The sequence below is a fragment of the Gobio gobio genome (assembly GCF_949357685.1).
Source record: "Gobio gobio genome assembly, chromosome: 8".
NCBI classification, from domain to species: Eukaryota; Metazoa; Chordata; class Actinopteri; order Cypriniformes; family Gobionidae; genus Gobio; species Gobio gobio.
The window spans coordinates 12529255-12543032 of record NC_137114.1 but is presented as its reverse complement, the minus strand read 5'-3'; the positions used below and the strand labels follow the sequence as shown (position 1 = coordinate 12543032).

General features: G+C 37.8%; 1 protein-coding gene across 1 annotated transcript in view; it reads right to left on the bottom strand.

Annotated features, from left to right (window-relative positions):
- The window catches only part of meis3 (myeloid ecotropic viral integration site 3), a 14698-nt gene extending 1196 nt beyond the window's left edge, over positions 1-13502 (bottom strand). Inside the window, exons 1-13 of the mRNA XM_079823534.1 lie at positions 13129-13502; positions 12680-12769; positions 10100-10239; positions 8447-8621; positions 7922-7972; positions 7771-7821; positions 7049-7198; positions 5047-5155; positions 4709-4854; positions 3140-3216; positions 2905-2963; positions 2682-2768; positions 1-926 (exon numbers count right to left, since the gene is read on the bottom strand). The exon at positions 1-926 is cut by the window's left edge and continues 1196 nt beyond it. Of these exons, the coding sequence (XP_079679660.1) occupies positions 736-926; positions 2682-2768; positions 2905-2963; positions 3140-3216; positions 4709-4854; positions 5047-5155; positions 7049-7198; positions 7771-7821; positions 7922-7972; positions 8447-8621; positions 10100-10239; positions 12680-12691 (1248 nt within the window). The 5' untranslated portion in view covers positions 12692-12769; positions 13129-13502 and the 3' untranslated portion in view covers positions 1-735. The remainder of the gene's footprint in view (positions 927-2681; positions 2769-2904; positions 2964-3139; positions 3217-4708; positions 4855-5046; positions 5156-7048; positions 7199-7770; positions 7822-7921; positions 7973-8446; positions 8622-10099; positions 10240-12679; positions 12770-13128) is intronic.
- Positions 13503-13778: the final 276 nt, after the last annotated feature.

Genomic DNA, 13778 nt, shown 5'->3' with positions numbered 1-13778 from the left:
GGGAAGGGATATGGGCTCATATGTTTTGAAAATAATATCACTATGCAGAATGAAAAAGTAATCTTCATTTTCTCTAAATAGGGCAAAATCTTTTTATCTCTTCTTTTGATTTTGGGGTGAAATGAGACCTGGTCCTGTTTCATGAGCTTCACCCTTAGATTTTATTAAGCATGTTCAGCAGTTATAAGGATTTGGTGCAATAGTTCATCTCTATTTCAAGACTTTTTGATATGCTTTCCTTGGGTCCTGACTGAGGAGGTATATGCTGTGTTTTTCCATTTGTGCTCCTCAAGAGGGTTTTCGGAGGCAAGGCAAGAAAGGCAATGAAGGCCTTAATGTTCGATTAAGGGAGATTTGAGCTCGCCCCAAAGGCCATAGGAAGACATGGGTGTATTCAATCAAATGCTGCAATGTGCATTAAAACTAGTGGTTAGATGTATTGGGTACAGTGCATTCAGAGCATTGTCATGAGGAGAGAGGATAGTAATACATGTTGATAAATGGCTAAGGAATGTAACAAGTCCGTCAGGCATTGAGTGCATAAAATGGACATTTTGATACATTTATATGATGCCAGTTCAGTGCATTTAAGACATTCTCAGAGTCATTATGTGTCGACTGCGGTGACGCCCTGAAGGTTTGGTGAGAGGCCGTGGTACTGCCAAGTCAATTTACAATGTACCCTTGCTTCCTTCCTTCCCATTTTCAGCGCACCCTCCCCTGCTCCGCTCTCAGTTAGTGGGCGTGTATGTCCAGGCCTTGTCCTATGAGGGGTTCGGCGGGGTGGCTGTGGGGGGGTGGATGGAGCAGCATGGCAGTGTGGGGGCCGGGGTAGGGGTGCAAGGATGGGCCAGCGTGGGAGTATCCCGGCTGGGGCAGAAGGGCCCCGGGGTAATCTGTGGGCAGGGACGGCATTCCCTGAAGTCCTGACAATGGAGAAAGAGAGAAAGAGTCAGTCCTCAGAACAGGTACATCCCCCTAGTCCCCAAGGAAGTGTACGCACACAACAAAAACGAACGCATGGTGAATACTGTATGGTAAAAAACTGAAATGTATGTATTTTTTCTGCACAACACCGTTATCATATTTTTTTTAATATGGAAGGAAAAACAGCTAAATAACACCATAATTTAATAACAATATTCTTTTCAATTCACCCAACTTATACAATGTTAACTCTTAGCCTGCCAGCGTTTTTTTTTTTTTTTTTAAGTTGCCAGTGGGCGGACGCATTTTTGATAATTTTCCCAAAACTTTCATAGCCCCCAGAATATTTTGTTGTATAAATATCTGAACATAAAATATATCAAACATACAGGGCTTGACATTAACTTCTTTGCTCACCAGCCATTGTGGCTAATGGTTTTCCAAAGTTACTAGCCACTCAGCATTTTCACTGGCCACAATTTTGACTTTGATACCATGGGGAATGTAGATATTTTTAATATTATCTCATAATTAGGCAGCAGGTTTATTAGGCTACTGTCACTTTAAGACCTGACGCACGGATCCATTATACTGTCACACATGCGTTTTCTTTCTCAACTGTTTACGTTAACTTAAAACAAAACTGCCTGTGTTTACATGAATACTCGCCAAGACCGGCATTTTGACATTATTTTGTGTGTGTTTGACTGTTTGAGAACAATGAGCAGCGAAAAAGAGCTCAATTTAGTCCTGAGAGGCGGCTTTATTTGAGCACACTTTGCGTGTGAGCTCAAAATCTGCGGGAATGATTAAAATGAATATGCACAATCCCATGCCGAAATTCAAGCCCTGTAACACCAACAGTATTCATCCAGAGCAGATTAAATGAGTGAGTGAGGAGAGGCGGGTTTGTGTGTAACTCGCTGTCGGAGAGATGAGAGAGACAGAGAAAGAGCAGCTGGTATTGTGTATCTGTTCGGTGGAAAATGAGTATTGGAAGCATTTCAGATATTTCAGTATTGATATGTATCGAAAAATCGATATCTTTGACAACACTTGCCTCTTAGTTTATTATTCCAGATGCCTTTTTAAAAGACTACAACTGTAAAATGTATATATTATATATATTATATAAGACACCCGCATTTGGCAGGTTGGCGGGTGTTAATGACAAGTATATATTTAAAATTTTTAATTTATTTTGTATATATTTATTGTAGCTTTATGCATTCTTATTTATCAACACTTGAATGTGGGTAAGTTTCACCAAAAATCTACATTTTGATCAAAATGTCCGGTTCTGTTTCAGAACGATGATCAAAACACAGATGGAGTAGATCGAGTCCATCAACACCCCCAAAGCTTCACAGTCCAATAGCTCGCCCTGGGCACATTTAGTTTGGTAACGTTAGGCAGTTTTGATTTATATCCTTAAGCAATGCTTCTATCACTTGTTTCTTCTTCTTCACCTGTGTTTTGATCTAGAGATTCTGTACTATTTCAGAATATGCATAATAGCGCCCCCTACCGTATAACAGTGCAAACATGGATTGCTGGAAAAACGCGTCAGTAGAGGGGAAAGAGTTAATTTTGAATACAGTATATGCTGCTTCCGACATCACCCTCAACATACTTTTTGTCCCCCAAGAACAAAAGAGAAACTATGGCTAGATAAAAATGTTCTCAGAGCAATGCTTTCTATATCTAGGGTGATGATTCCTTATGAAAGTGTGATAAGAAGAAGCGGCTCTCACCTGCTGTCCTAAGACCTAAATGAGACTGAGCATCTAACCCATATCCTCCTAGAGCCGCCCCCTCCGGACTGTACGGATCACTCTGGCCTAAAAACACACACACACACACACACAAATATGTGTTATTCAGTGCAGAGAGCCACAAATGTTCATTTACTATACAATCAGAATGTAAAACAAGCCATTGGTAAACATACAGTAATGCAGAATAACTTTCTTTTACCTGAGCGATTTGATTGGTCAATCATTGGCTGGACTATTCTGCGTCTGGCGTTTATAAACCTGAGCGCGGACAGCAGGAGCAAACACACGATTACACCAAATTATTTTGATGAATGCAACAATAGCTGACCAAAGAACCACAATTTAACTTTAATATAAATAAAATTAGAATATTTTAATCTAATTTACAGAAGTTAAGAGAGGTTGATTATTAGTAAAAGAGAGTGATTACTAACCAGTTGTTGACCTGCAGTATGGTGAGACCTGTGTCTTGGGAGAGCTGTTTCTTCTGTTCTTCAGACGGATACGGATGCTGAGAGAGGACAAAAAGGTTTGTAAACCAATTAAGCCTAGGTTAGTGGTGTGACCTTTGTGAGCGCACAATAATAGACAGCTGTATTGTTATTGGCAGTGCTGGGGGTTACATATTTACATACTCGGATTACTTTCTGAAAGTAATACGTAAACTAATGTGTTAATTTTTGAATTGGCACCATTCTTTAGTTAGAATGAATTTTTCATGCAAGTAATGCATACTTGGTAAATAGTACACATTATTAAATATTTAATATATTTACTGACAAATATATTTGCAACAATGTAACACAAAGGGCCCTATTATACACCCGGCGCAATGGGGCGTCAGGCACAACGCAAGTGTTTTTTGCTAGTTTCAGCCCAACGCAGTTATCGTTTTCTCATCCAGCGCCATGTTGTTTAAATGACAAATGCTCTCACGCCATATGTTCGCCCATGGGCGTGCTGGTCTGAAAACAAGGTGTGTTCAGATAGTGTGTTGCTATTTTTAGGAGCTGAAAACAACTGCGCCACTGACCAACAAAAACCTGGTCTAAAGTCAATGCCGCAGTATTTTTTCTGTTTATTTAAAGGCGTGTTAGTAATATGTGCCTATAGGCGGGTGCACAACGTGTGTACACTCTGCTTATTACACACACAGGGCAGCAGCACACAAACATGTTTAAATATTAGAAATAAAAGGATTCCTCTCTGGAGAAGCGCTCAGTCTTTCCACCATGTAAAGAGCGAATCCGCCATGGTGCAAGCGCAACTGGCTTGTAAAGGGAATGGGAGATGAGACTCTGATTGGTTTATTGCATGTACGCCCAAAACACACCCATGACTCATTAAGAGAATGGGGCAACCCTTTTAGACCATGCTAGTAGACCAATTACTTTTTGCAAGTAATAAAATAATGTAACATGTTACCTTTAAAATAAATATAAAAATGCATTTAAATATAAACCTGTTTATATTCGTATTTTTTATCCTCGTTATCATTAGTAACTTCTGGATATTTTGCCATTTGTAATTACAAAAGCGTCATTAGTTGGCAATTACCATATGCTCATTACCACATCTGCAAAAGCTTTGCTCATTTCAGCTGCGCTCAGCTATGCAATATTATTAACCATCAAAGAGCTCATAAATTCATATCTCACAGATATTAACTTGAGATGGTCAATAAAGTCGTACATTTTTGTCACACCTCTTCTAAACCTTTTATGACTTCTTTTTCTATCTTTCCTATGTTGTCTTTGTTCTCTTTCTTCAAGCTTTGTTCTTTGTTTTTCTGGCACCAATGTTAGCACCAAATGCTATTTTTCTTTCAAGCCTTGTATAAATATATTGTTATTATCACAATAAATCAAAAAAGGGTTCACTCTTATTTACTTCATATTTTCCTCATGTCATTCCAAACCTGTATGCTGCTCATTTTTGTCTCCATGGAACACAAAAAGAAAAAGTGTGTTTTTAACTGTAAATGAATTGGTTTTCTCTCTTACCGACAGGTGCTGAAAGAGCCATGCTCTCATAATGTTCGTTGCAACTTTGGGAAAGATTCCTCTTTTCTTGTTGTTTCGTCTTTCTCTGTCCGTTTCATCTTCTTCTCCTGTGCTGGGCGATGCCACACTTCCATCCAACCCATCACCTGACACGGCACAACACACAAGCACAATGAAAAACCTTGTTAGACTGGACCGATAACAATTATTGAATTAAACGTGCAACAATGCAGCATACTGCTGTTAGAAACATTCACCACTGCATTTAGTTTAAACAATTCACAGAAGATTTTATAAAACGGTATTCAGTACTTGATTGTGTGTAAAGTGATCAGTACCGGCATCGCTGCAGTTCTCTACGCTGTGTGAGGTGAGGCCACAGGAGGCGCTGGGGGTGCCCGAGGGGGTCGACAGACAGTCATCTGGGTCCCGCAACCAAGACTGATTCTAGATCAGGAGAGACAAACACAGTCAGACACACACACACACACACACCCAATAAGAGGAAACAACTTTAGTCTTTAGACGGTGCACTCATGTAACTATGAATGGGAGAAAGTGCAAAGTGCAAAGTGCACTATGTGGGGGAACAAGTCCCACCTTCAAAATAAAAGAGCCAATCGCTGATTGAGAAAGTCATTGTGTCACTGTAGCTGCCGTTAGAAGCTCCGGTTGCTATAAAAACAGCGAGGCTGCATCCGAAATCGCATACTTCCCTACTACATAGTAGGCGAAAAAAATTATTTGTCAAAAGAAGTATGTCCGAATTCACAGTACTCATAAAAGAGTAGACAAGTCCCCGGATGACCGACTACATCCGGTGGGATTCTGAAGTGCACATATGATGGACACTTTACTATCCCGTGAGGCCACAGGAGAGGATTTATGAATGACAGTGAAGCGACGCAACTTACGCTGTAGTTCACAGGATAATGACAACATGGTGAATGTAGTACATCCACATTACATTCATACTACACACATTCATATGTACTTTTTTAGCGGTGGTGAAGTGATTACTTATTTAAAGTAAGTACCTACTCAGGAGAGAACGTGATTTCGGACACAGCCAAAGTGTTCTAAGGACTGCACATGCACATTGTCTGGTTCAGCCTGAAAAATATGTTTTTTTTAATGCTATTTGAGCATAAGAAACAACATTTATGAGACAGTTCCTCAACGGATTTTGTTGCTGATTTGAAATATGTCATTTAATAGACCTTATTCAGCGCCATGGCAGGTATGAAAGCGAGGCTTGTGGTGCGTTCAAGTCCTTCTGTGAATTTCGTATTTATGTGTGGGAAGTCTTGTTTCCGACATCAGGTGACTTTCGTCGGAGCTTCTCTTAATTAACTACACAAAAATGCAGCAAGGATTTTTGACTCTACATCTAGAAAATGAAGAACAAAATTGTTTTGCTATTTTATGCTTTTTATTAATTTATGAAGCCACTGTAAACTTTATCGTTACATATTATATTTTTACATTACAATGCTATTATATTGCGTGTTTTAAATAAAAAAAAAAACTGACAATGTCACTGCTAAATACCCAGCAAACAATAGCTGTAATTTACCATCTCGGTTAACTATAGACCCAATATAGTCTGGCTATGAGTAACCCACTTCAAGCCAAAATAACCTAAAAAATTTAGTTTTTGCCAAAATAATTTGCAAAATGATCTTCCATCATGTTTGCAAAATCAACAGTGATTACAATGTGTTTGACAAGTTCATGTTCTTGATGACTAGTCTATTCTTGGGCTATGGTTAGACGTTTATTACATTTTCACTGACAGCCCAAATTTTGCCTTGTTTTAGACGTCTTTTAAATGCAAAATTGCTTGCTGGGTACCTACAAGCATTGTGGTATTCCACCACGTTTCTCACTGACACTCCCTCAACTCGTAAACATCGGGGCCTAAAGAAAATCCAGAGCTTCCCACTCGTATTAAGACTTTGTGTTCAACTCATAAATATACAATCTTTTCAACGTGACTTGAACGCATCCACTGTGAAAAACCCTTAGATCACTTATAATTTTCCACAGCTCATATTGTCTGGAGATTTTTGTCTACTTTGTCTATATTTTTGCAGTGGTTCATCAGCAGAACAATCCAAAAACACATCAACAATATATCCCACGGCCTCGCTTTCATTCCCGTTAAAAATCAAAGATGGCGCTGCTGTGAATAAGGGTTATTGTGAGTTCAGCAAGCTTATAGGACTTTGTCTTGGATGCCCGAAATAGCAAATATGGCCACAGAGTGAGCAGACTTTCTTCGAAAGGGACTTTGAAACAACTAGCTCCCTGATATGTGTCAGATGTCTGCTGACTCACTTGTTCTGACAGATTGGTGCAAGAACCAGTGAAATCCTCCATGTCAGATTTGGATCCCCCCTCCCGATCCTCCAGCACCAAATCAGTGGGCATCTTGCCCTTTAGACAGGTGATGTAGCGATGACAGAAATTATCACAGAGGTCATGAACCTATAAGAGAAGAGTGAAGATGTCGGGCTTATTGACATGTATAAAGCTGTTTATGCTGCTTTTTCATAAACAATGAAAGCTAAGAGCACAGAGAAGAGACTGACAGACAGACAGACTGACTGTCACTGACAGTCATGCCACGTTTTTCACATGCCACGTTTGAATATGGGGAAGTGTAAATTAGATTTAATGAAGGAAATCATTAAATAATGAAATAAAAATAATAAAAAAGACAAATAAAAAAAGGTCACAGGGGTTTGAAACGAGGCGGGTAAATGATTTTCATTTAAGAAAAATCAAACACTGAATTAAACAAACTGGGAAAATGACAAAAGTACCATGGTATGATGGTATTTTCTGACATGGTATCAAAATAACAGCATGTTTTTGGTCATGTGTTACGATAATACCATGTTTTTTACAACATGTACCATAATAATAAACAAGATATTTAAACTAATTTAGTTTACCTTCAAAATACCACTATCATCAGTACTGGTAATATATTAAAGTACCATATTATTCTCATTATATATCCTTCTAAGGGTAATTTTTAAAAACACAAAACCTACCTTTTCTAGCTCTAATAGATGAAACCGTAGAACTTGAATGGCCTGGATCATCTGTGCAAAGAGTGGAAGAAAGAGAAAAAGAAGAAATGGTTACAGCCTTTGCAAAATTACATGAAGCAAATTATTTTTTTAAAGCTTATGCATATTTTACCAGATTATCCAGTTCTGGGTTTGATGAAAAGATGGGTTTCTCTGATCGAATCTAAAATAATTAACAGAAAAAAACCATAAGGTACCAGCTTTGATGTTCGATGTTTATGCAATCTGCAAGGTATTTTTCTAGTAAAGACAAAAACACACTACAAGACACAAGCCTGTCACCTTTGACATTTTAAACTAGACAAGGAGTTGCAGATCCCAGTGTGTGTGTGTGTGTGTGTGTGTGTGTGTGTGTGTGTGTGTGTGTGTGTGTGTGTGTGTGTGTGTGTGTGTGTGTGTGTGTGTGTGTGTGTGTGTGTTTCCTGATAAACCCTACGTTATGGGGACAAAACGTCCCCACAAGGAAAGCAATGTCCGAAATCCTTTTTCTGGTCCCCATGAGGAAAACAGCTTATAAATCAAACCAAGTGATGTTCTTTGAAAATGTTATAATGCAGAAAGTTTTCTGTGACAGTGTGTACAGTATTTAAAAAATCATGTTTTCATAAAACATGAAAACCCAACATGCGTTACTCACTTGTTTGGCAAAGGCTGCGATATCATCATTGAACGATTCGGAGGAGCAGACATCGCTGTGATTGGTCATGCCGTGGAGGTGGGCGGAGTTTGACATGGAGGTGGAGTCTCGTGGTGAGCAAGTGGCAAGTTCACACTTTTCAAATACCAGAGCCAGAAGTGGAAACAGAGGGTGACTGCAAATCAATACACATATGCTCCAATAAGACAACACTGCAGGGTAAGAAAATGCAACACCGCTAATGCTGCCTAAGAATGATTGATTTTATGTGACAAATGAATGCCACCACAAGGTCATAATCATTCAGGGTTTTCTTCATATTATAGCCTTTCTCCTATCTCAGATAATTATGGATAGATAATAAGTAAACTATTTGTAGATTGACTGCCCAAAAACTGCTATTAAAACGGCTCTAAGGTGAATTTGAAACATGTTTGTTTGAGTAGCCCAACACAGCAACACCAGCTCAACCAATGGCGTGAGTTTGAGGCCAGATTATATGTTTGTCTGACCAATGGGAGTGTTTGGAAAACCTGTCTGAAAACAGTAATTATTTTGTGCAATTCCATTCTGTGCCACTATTGCTGCAAAAATGACAAACTTCACCACTTCAGACGTTTTTACGTTTTTAATTGTGAATTGTGAATGTAGTTTGTAAACTGTTGAAGAACAGCCTGCCTGAAAATGCTACATTTTGTTTGTTTGTGTGGTGACAAATTTGAATCATTCTGAGTGGTAGCACTTGAATAGTCGAATACATAAATGACGTTGTTTAACTCTTTCCCTGCCATTGACGGAAATGTACGTAATTTATAAGACAACGCTTTCCCACCTTTGACGAAAATTTCCGGCTTTCTGTGTTTTCACTTCTATACTGTAGGGGGTGCTATTAGACATCAGAAATAAGCGATATCATTTATAAGCAGATGCATCAACATTAAACAGCACATAAATCAAAACTGCCTAATGTTACTGAATGAAATGTCGACCCAGGGTGAGCTATAGGACTGTGAAGCATTAGGGGTGTTGATGGACTCAATCTACTCCATCTGTGTTTCTGAATCCCATACTGGACAAAAATATGATTTTGCTCAAAATGTGGCTTTTTTATGAAACGTACCCAGATTCAAGTGTTGATAAAAAAGAATGCATGAAGCTAGAATAAAAAGTAGTTTATTGTGTTGTTTTTTAAAGCAAGTGGTCTTTTTTTTCTTCTGATATTCATACAGCATGATCCGATATTCATACAACAATATATTCTGGGGGACATGAAAGTTTTGTGAAAAAAGCTGGCAACTTTTTATAAAAGCGCTGACGGTGAAAGAGTTAATATCCAATGCACACCTTTACCTTTTCATTTTGTTGCCCTTGCACTAAAATGCGTTGTGTCTTCATGAGCAAATAAAAAAGAGAACGAAATATAGACATAAACGTGTCTATACATATGTTTTGTTTTGACCTAAAGAATAGGCCTCGTGAAAAAGTGAAAAATATAATTTGAACTTAGTCTGATGTATTTTATTCTGAGCAAAATCACTTGAACTTGTATGATGCCATAAAAACTACCCAGGCAATATACAGTTTATTAAGACGTGCAGTGCTCGTACAAGTTTCGTGGGAGGTAACAGATGGTTGAAGTAACCAGACTCTCACCCGTAGATCTGGTCCCGGTGGTGTTTCAGGGAGTCAGGCACAGTGTGGCCATAGTGAGGCGGAGGAAGTGATCTCATGATGTCCCGGTAGCCTCCCACAGGCATGGCGTCAGAGCCTGGGTACTGCACCAACTCCTCATACTAGATAAGGAGAAGACCAAAATTAAAAGATAAGACATTGCCTAATTCAGCCTTATGTTAGTATGAACTGTGTAGGGGGGATTTGTTATGATGTATAAGCACATACAGGATTGACAGTACAGTCGAGTACGTGAGCTAGCGAGAGGCTGTTTGAAGTCGCTGCTAATTGTGTCTCCTCCTTAATAAACACTGGCTGCGGAGAGGCTTTGATGTGCGATTTTTCAGTGTGCCAAGCAACATTCACCCTGGGACGTAAACTCCAAAGAAAAAACTTTCCAAATGATTTATAATTAACAGCCGTACACACAATTACATAAAATCACCCAGCCTTCATTTTTATACTAATTAGGTGCTAATAACCCGATCTTTCTGATTAATGCTGTAGTCAGATCTGGAAAACGGCTTAAAAAAAAAGAACTGCACAATAGGACAGCTTTCAGAATAATCAACAATCAGAAGAAAAACACTATAAAATACATTTGAACTATTTCTAATGACTGCTCACCTAACCTCTGCAAAGTACGTTTTAACGAAAAAAATACAAAAAAGTGTAGGCCTTTGTTAATAATCAGGCTTTTCTGTAGCATATAAACCGCGCTCATATTCTTATGCTCAATATTCTTATTGTTGCATTTGCTTTCTCACCATGAAACCCTTTTTCACGCACTATGTTAACACCAGTTTCTTTTGGGTTCATTTTTGAAGCTGCAAATAGAAAGCAATTTTTAGGTTTCACAGTCCTTTCAAATATGTCCAATGAACATGTTGTTATGAAATATCACTTTACAATAAGGTTCATTAGTTAACATTAGTTAAATACAACTAATAATGAAATGCACTTATAAAGCATTTATTAATCTTTGTTATTGTTAATTTCAACATTTACTAATACTTCATTCAAATCTTGTTAACATTAGTTAATGCACTGTGAACTAACATGAACAAACCACGAACAGCTGTTTTTTTTATTAACTAACGTTAACAAAGATTAACAGTGTAACAAATGTATTGCTCGTGGTTAGTTCATGTTAGATCATAAATTAACTAATGTTAACTAATGAAACTTTATTTATATATATATATATATATATATATATATATATATATATATATATATATATATATATATATATATATATATATATATATATATATATATATATATATATATATATATATATATATATATGTGTGTGTGTGTGTGTGTGTGTGAAACTAATAATTAGTGCACTGGCTGCTACCAATGCTCATTATAAAATGAATTAATCAAAAATAAAAAGACGATTTGAGATAAGTCGGCCTATTATGAAGATGGACAATGTATGAATTTAAATTTGCAGTCACATCAGTCATCATTACTGCAGCAAATGCGTTACAACAATCTATGAGCAAACAAAAAGCAGTTAAACACATAAAAAGATCCAAAGTATTAAATTTGATAAACGTTTTACGCATGCTGGTAATCAGTACTCTAACACTTTATAATAACTTTCATTCAATTTAAGTAGCTTACCTACATATAAAAACTGGAAAACCAGAGATTTTCCTGTCTATTTTTCTGTCTATTGATGGAAATATCATCACATAATCACATAATGACTATTAGTGTAAATAATGAAAGTTATTATTGACAAACTATTAAGTAACAATTACAAGCACTGCAATTAGTTTCAAACCAAATGAATATATTTGAATATAAAAATACAGTATATATGTAATTATGTATGTTGCAGCAATGCTTTTTTTCTAAATAAATGAGTAATGAATGTGCACTTCACTTAAACTCAAAGAGGAAATACGCTTAAACCCACTTATTTTGTGAAATGTATTAATAAAATGATTGGTGTGGTTGCAGGGACATATATAAGAGTTTATGTTAGACATCGAATATGCCAAATTAACAGGATCTTAACTATCATTTCTGAGAAGACACAGAACACAAGAAGAATTTCCATTTGGCCGCTCACTGTAGCACAAAAGTTGACCTACTTACCGACTTCATCTGCCTTTCTAGGGCCTGTAATTCCTACACTACTCAATCCGAGGTTTGCCTTTTGATGCATTTGTGAATGCAAGTTTGATTTCAATAAGGATAAACTGAGCATCTGAGTGTGATGCTCAAATGCCTTCCAAATAAGTGTTGGCCTAGCTACATGAAAATGCATTATTTTTTTTCTTACTATTTGAATGCACATTAACTAATCTATTAAGCTTTGCATAATAGAATAATGTTTACAACTGAATTAATAATGTAAGTTATTATTACGTGTCAGCCAAAAATCTAACAATTGCAAAATAGGAAGTAACTTTTTGTATTTTAGACAGCATACTGCTAGTACAACTCTACGGTTATGCTTTTTAAACACCCACACTACAGCATCAAACACTTCAAATAGCAGGAAAATGGATTTGGGAAATCAAGGGAAGAAACAGGACCTACCCTCTTCTCCATGCGATACGGAAGCCGAGCTCACACACTCACTGACGGAGGACAACACACACCAGACACCCGGCAGATAAGACACACTCTCTATAAGAAATAAAGCGTTAAAAAAACATGCATCGTAACATAAACGCGTTACTAATACCATATTCATATTCTAGTCCAAAAGCATTTGGGATTTTGGGGGCATTATAAAATAAATGCAAGCACATAGCCTGTGAGAGTAGTGGATAAGATTGCTTTTTTCACTTTAAAAGTATCCACCAAAATAACAGCGCAAGTGTTACTGTTCTAGAGTGAATGAGAAACGCATGTTATTACGAATATAGCTGCATCATATCCATAACAAATTATTGCATCCACGTAAATGTTATGGTTCTGAAAAATGGGTTGTATTATGAATATGGGCTACTAGGTTATGATGAGAAGGCGTAAAGATACCCCACCTTAAAAAGACTGTAGCAGCAAAAGCGTGAAGCGGGCCGAATATCCAGCGTTAGCGGCGCGTCCTTCTCGCGCTATCGGTGTCCATGAAGCGACGCGTTGAGCTCAAATGCGTCTCTCCACGATGAGCGATGGAGCTTTAAACCAGAGAGAGAGAGAGGAAGCGAGAGCGAGAGAGAGATGGAGACTGGGAGTTGTTTAGGGGGTCAAAACACAACGGGGTCTCTCACCCCCACCTCCTTATCACACACGCTCGCGCATTACAAACACACACACACACACACACACACACACACACACTCGCGCATTACAAACGCAGAGCCTTTGGTTTTATCTGAAGGACGCTCTCTTCCTCGTTCTCGCTCACACAGACCGTGCTTACCGAGTTTCATCATCGCTATTCCGGTGTAGAATCATTTTGTCTCATTATAGGTACAGTGTCTGCAACAGCAGATCCGTTTGAGTTGCACTGGAGAATTCACACACATGCGTTATTCTTCACTGCATGTAAGCGTCACATCATATGCTACACAATACAACCACATTCATACAGTGGCCTCAAAAAGTATTCGCAGACTCATTCCGCATTTTAAATTGGATTGGAATCGAAAAATGTATTAAAAAAAATGGCATCTGCAAACAAATGAAAGAC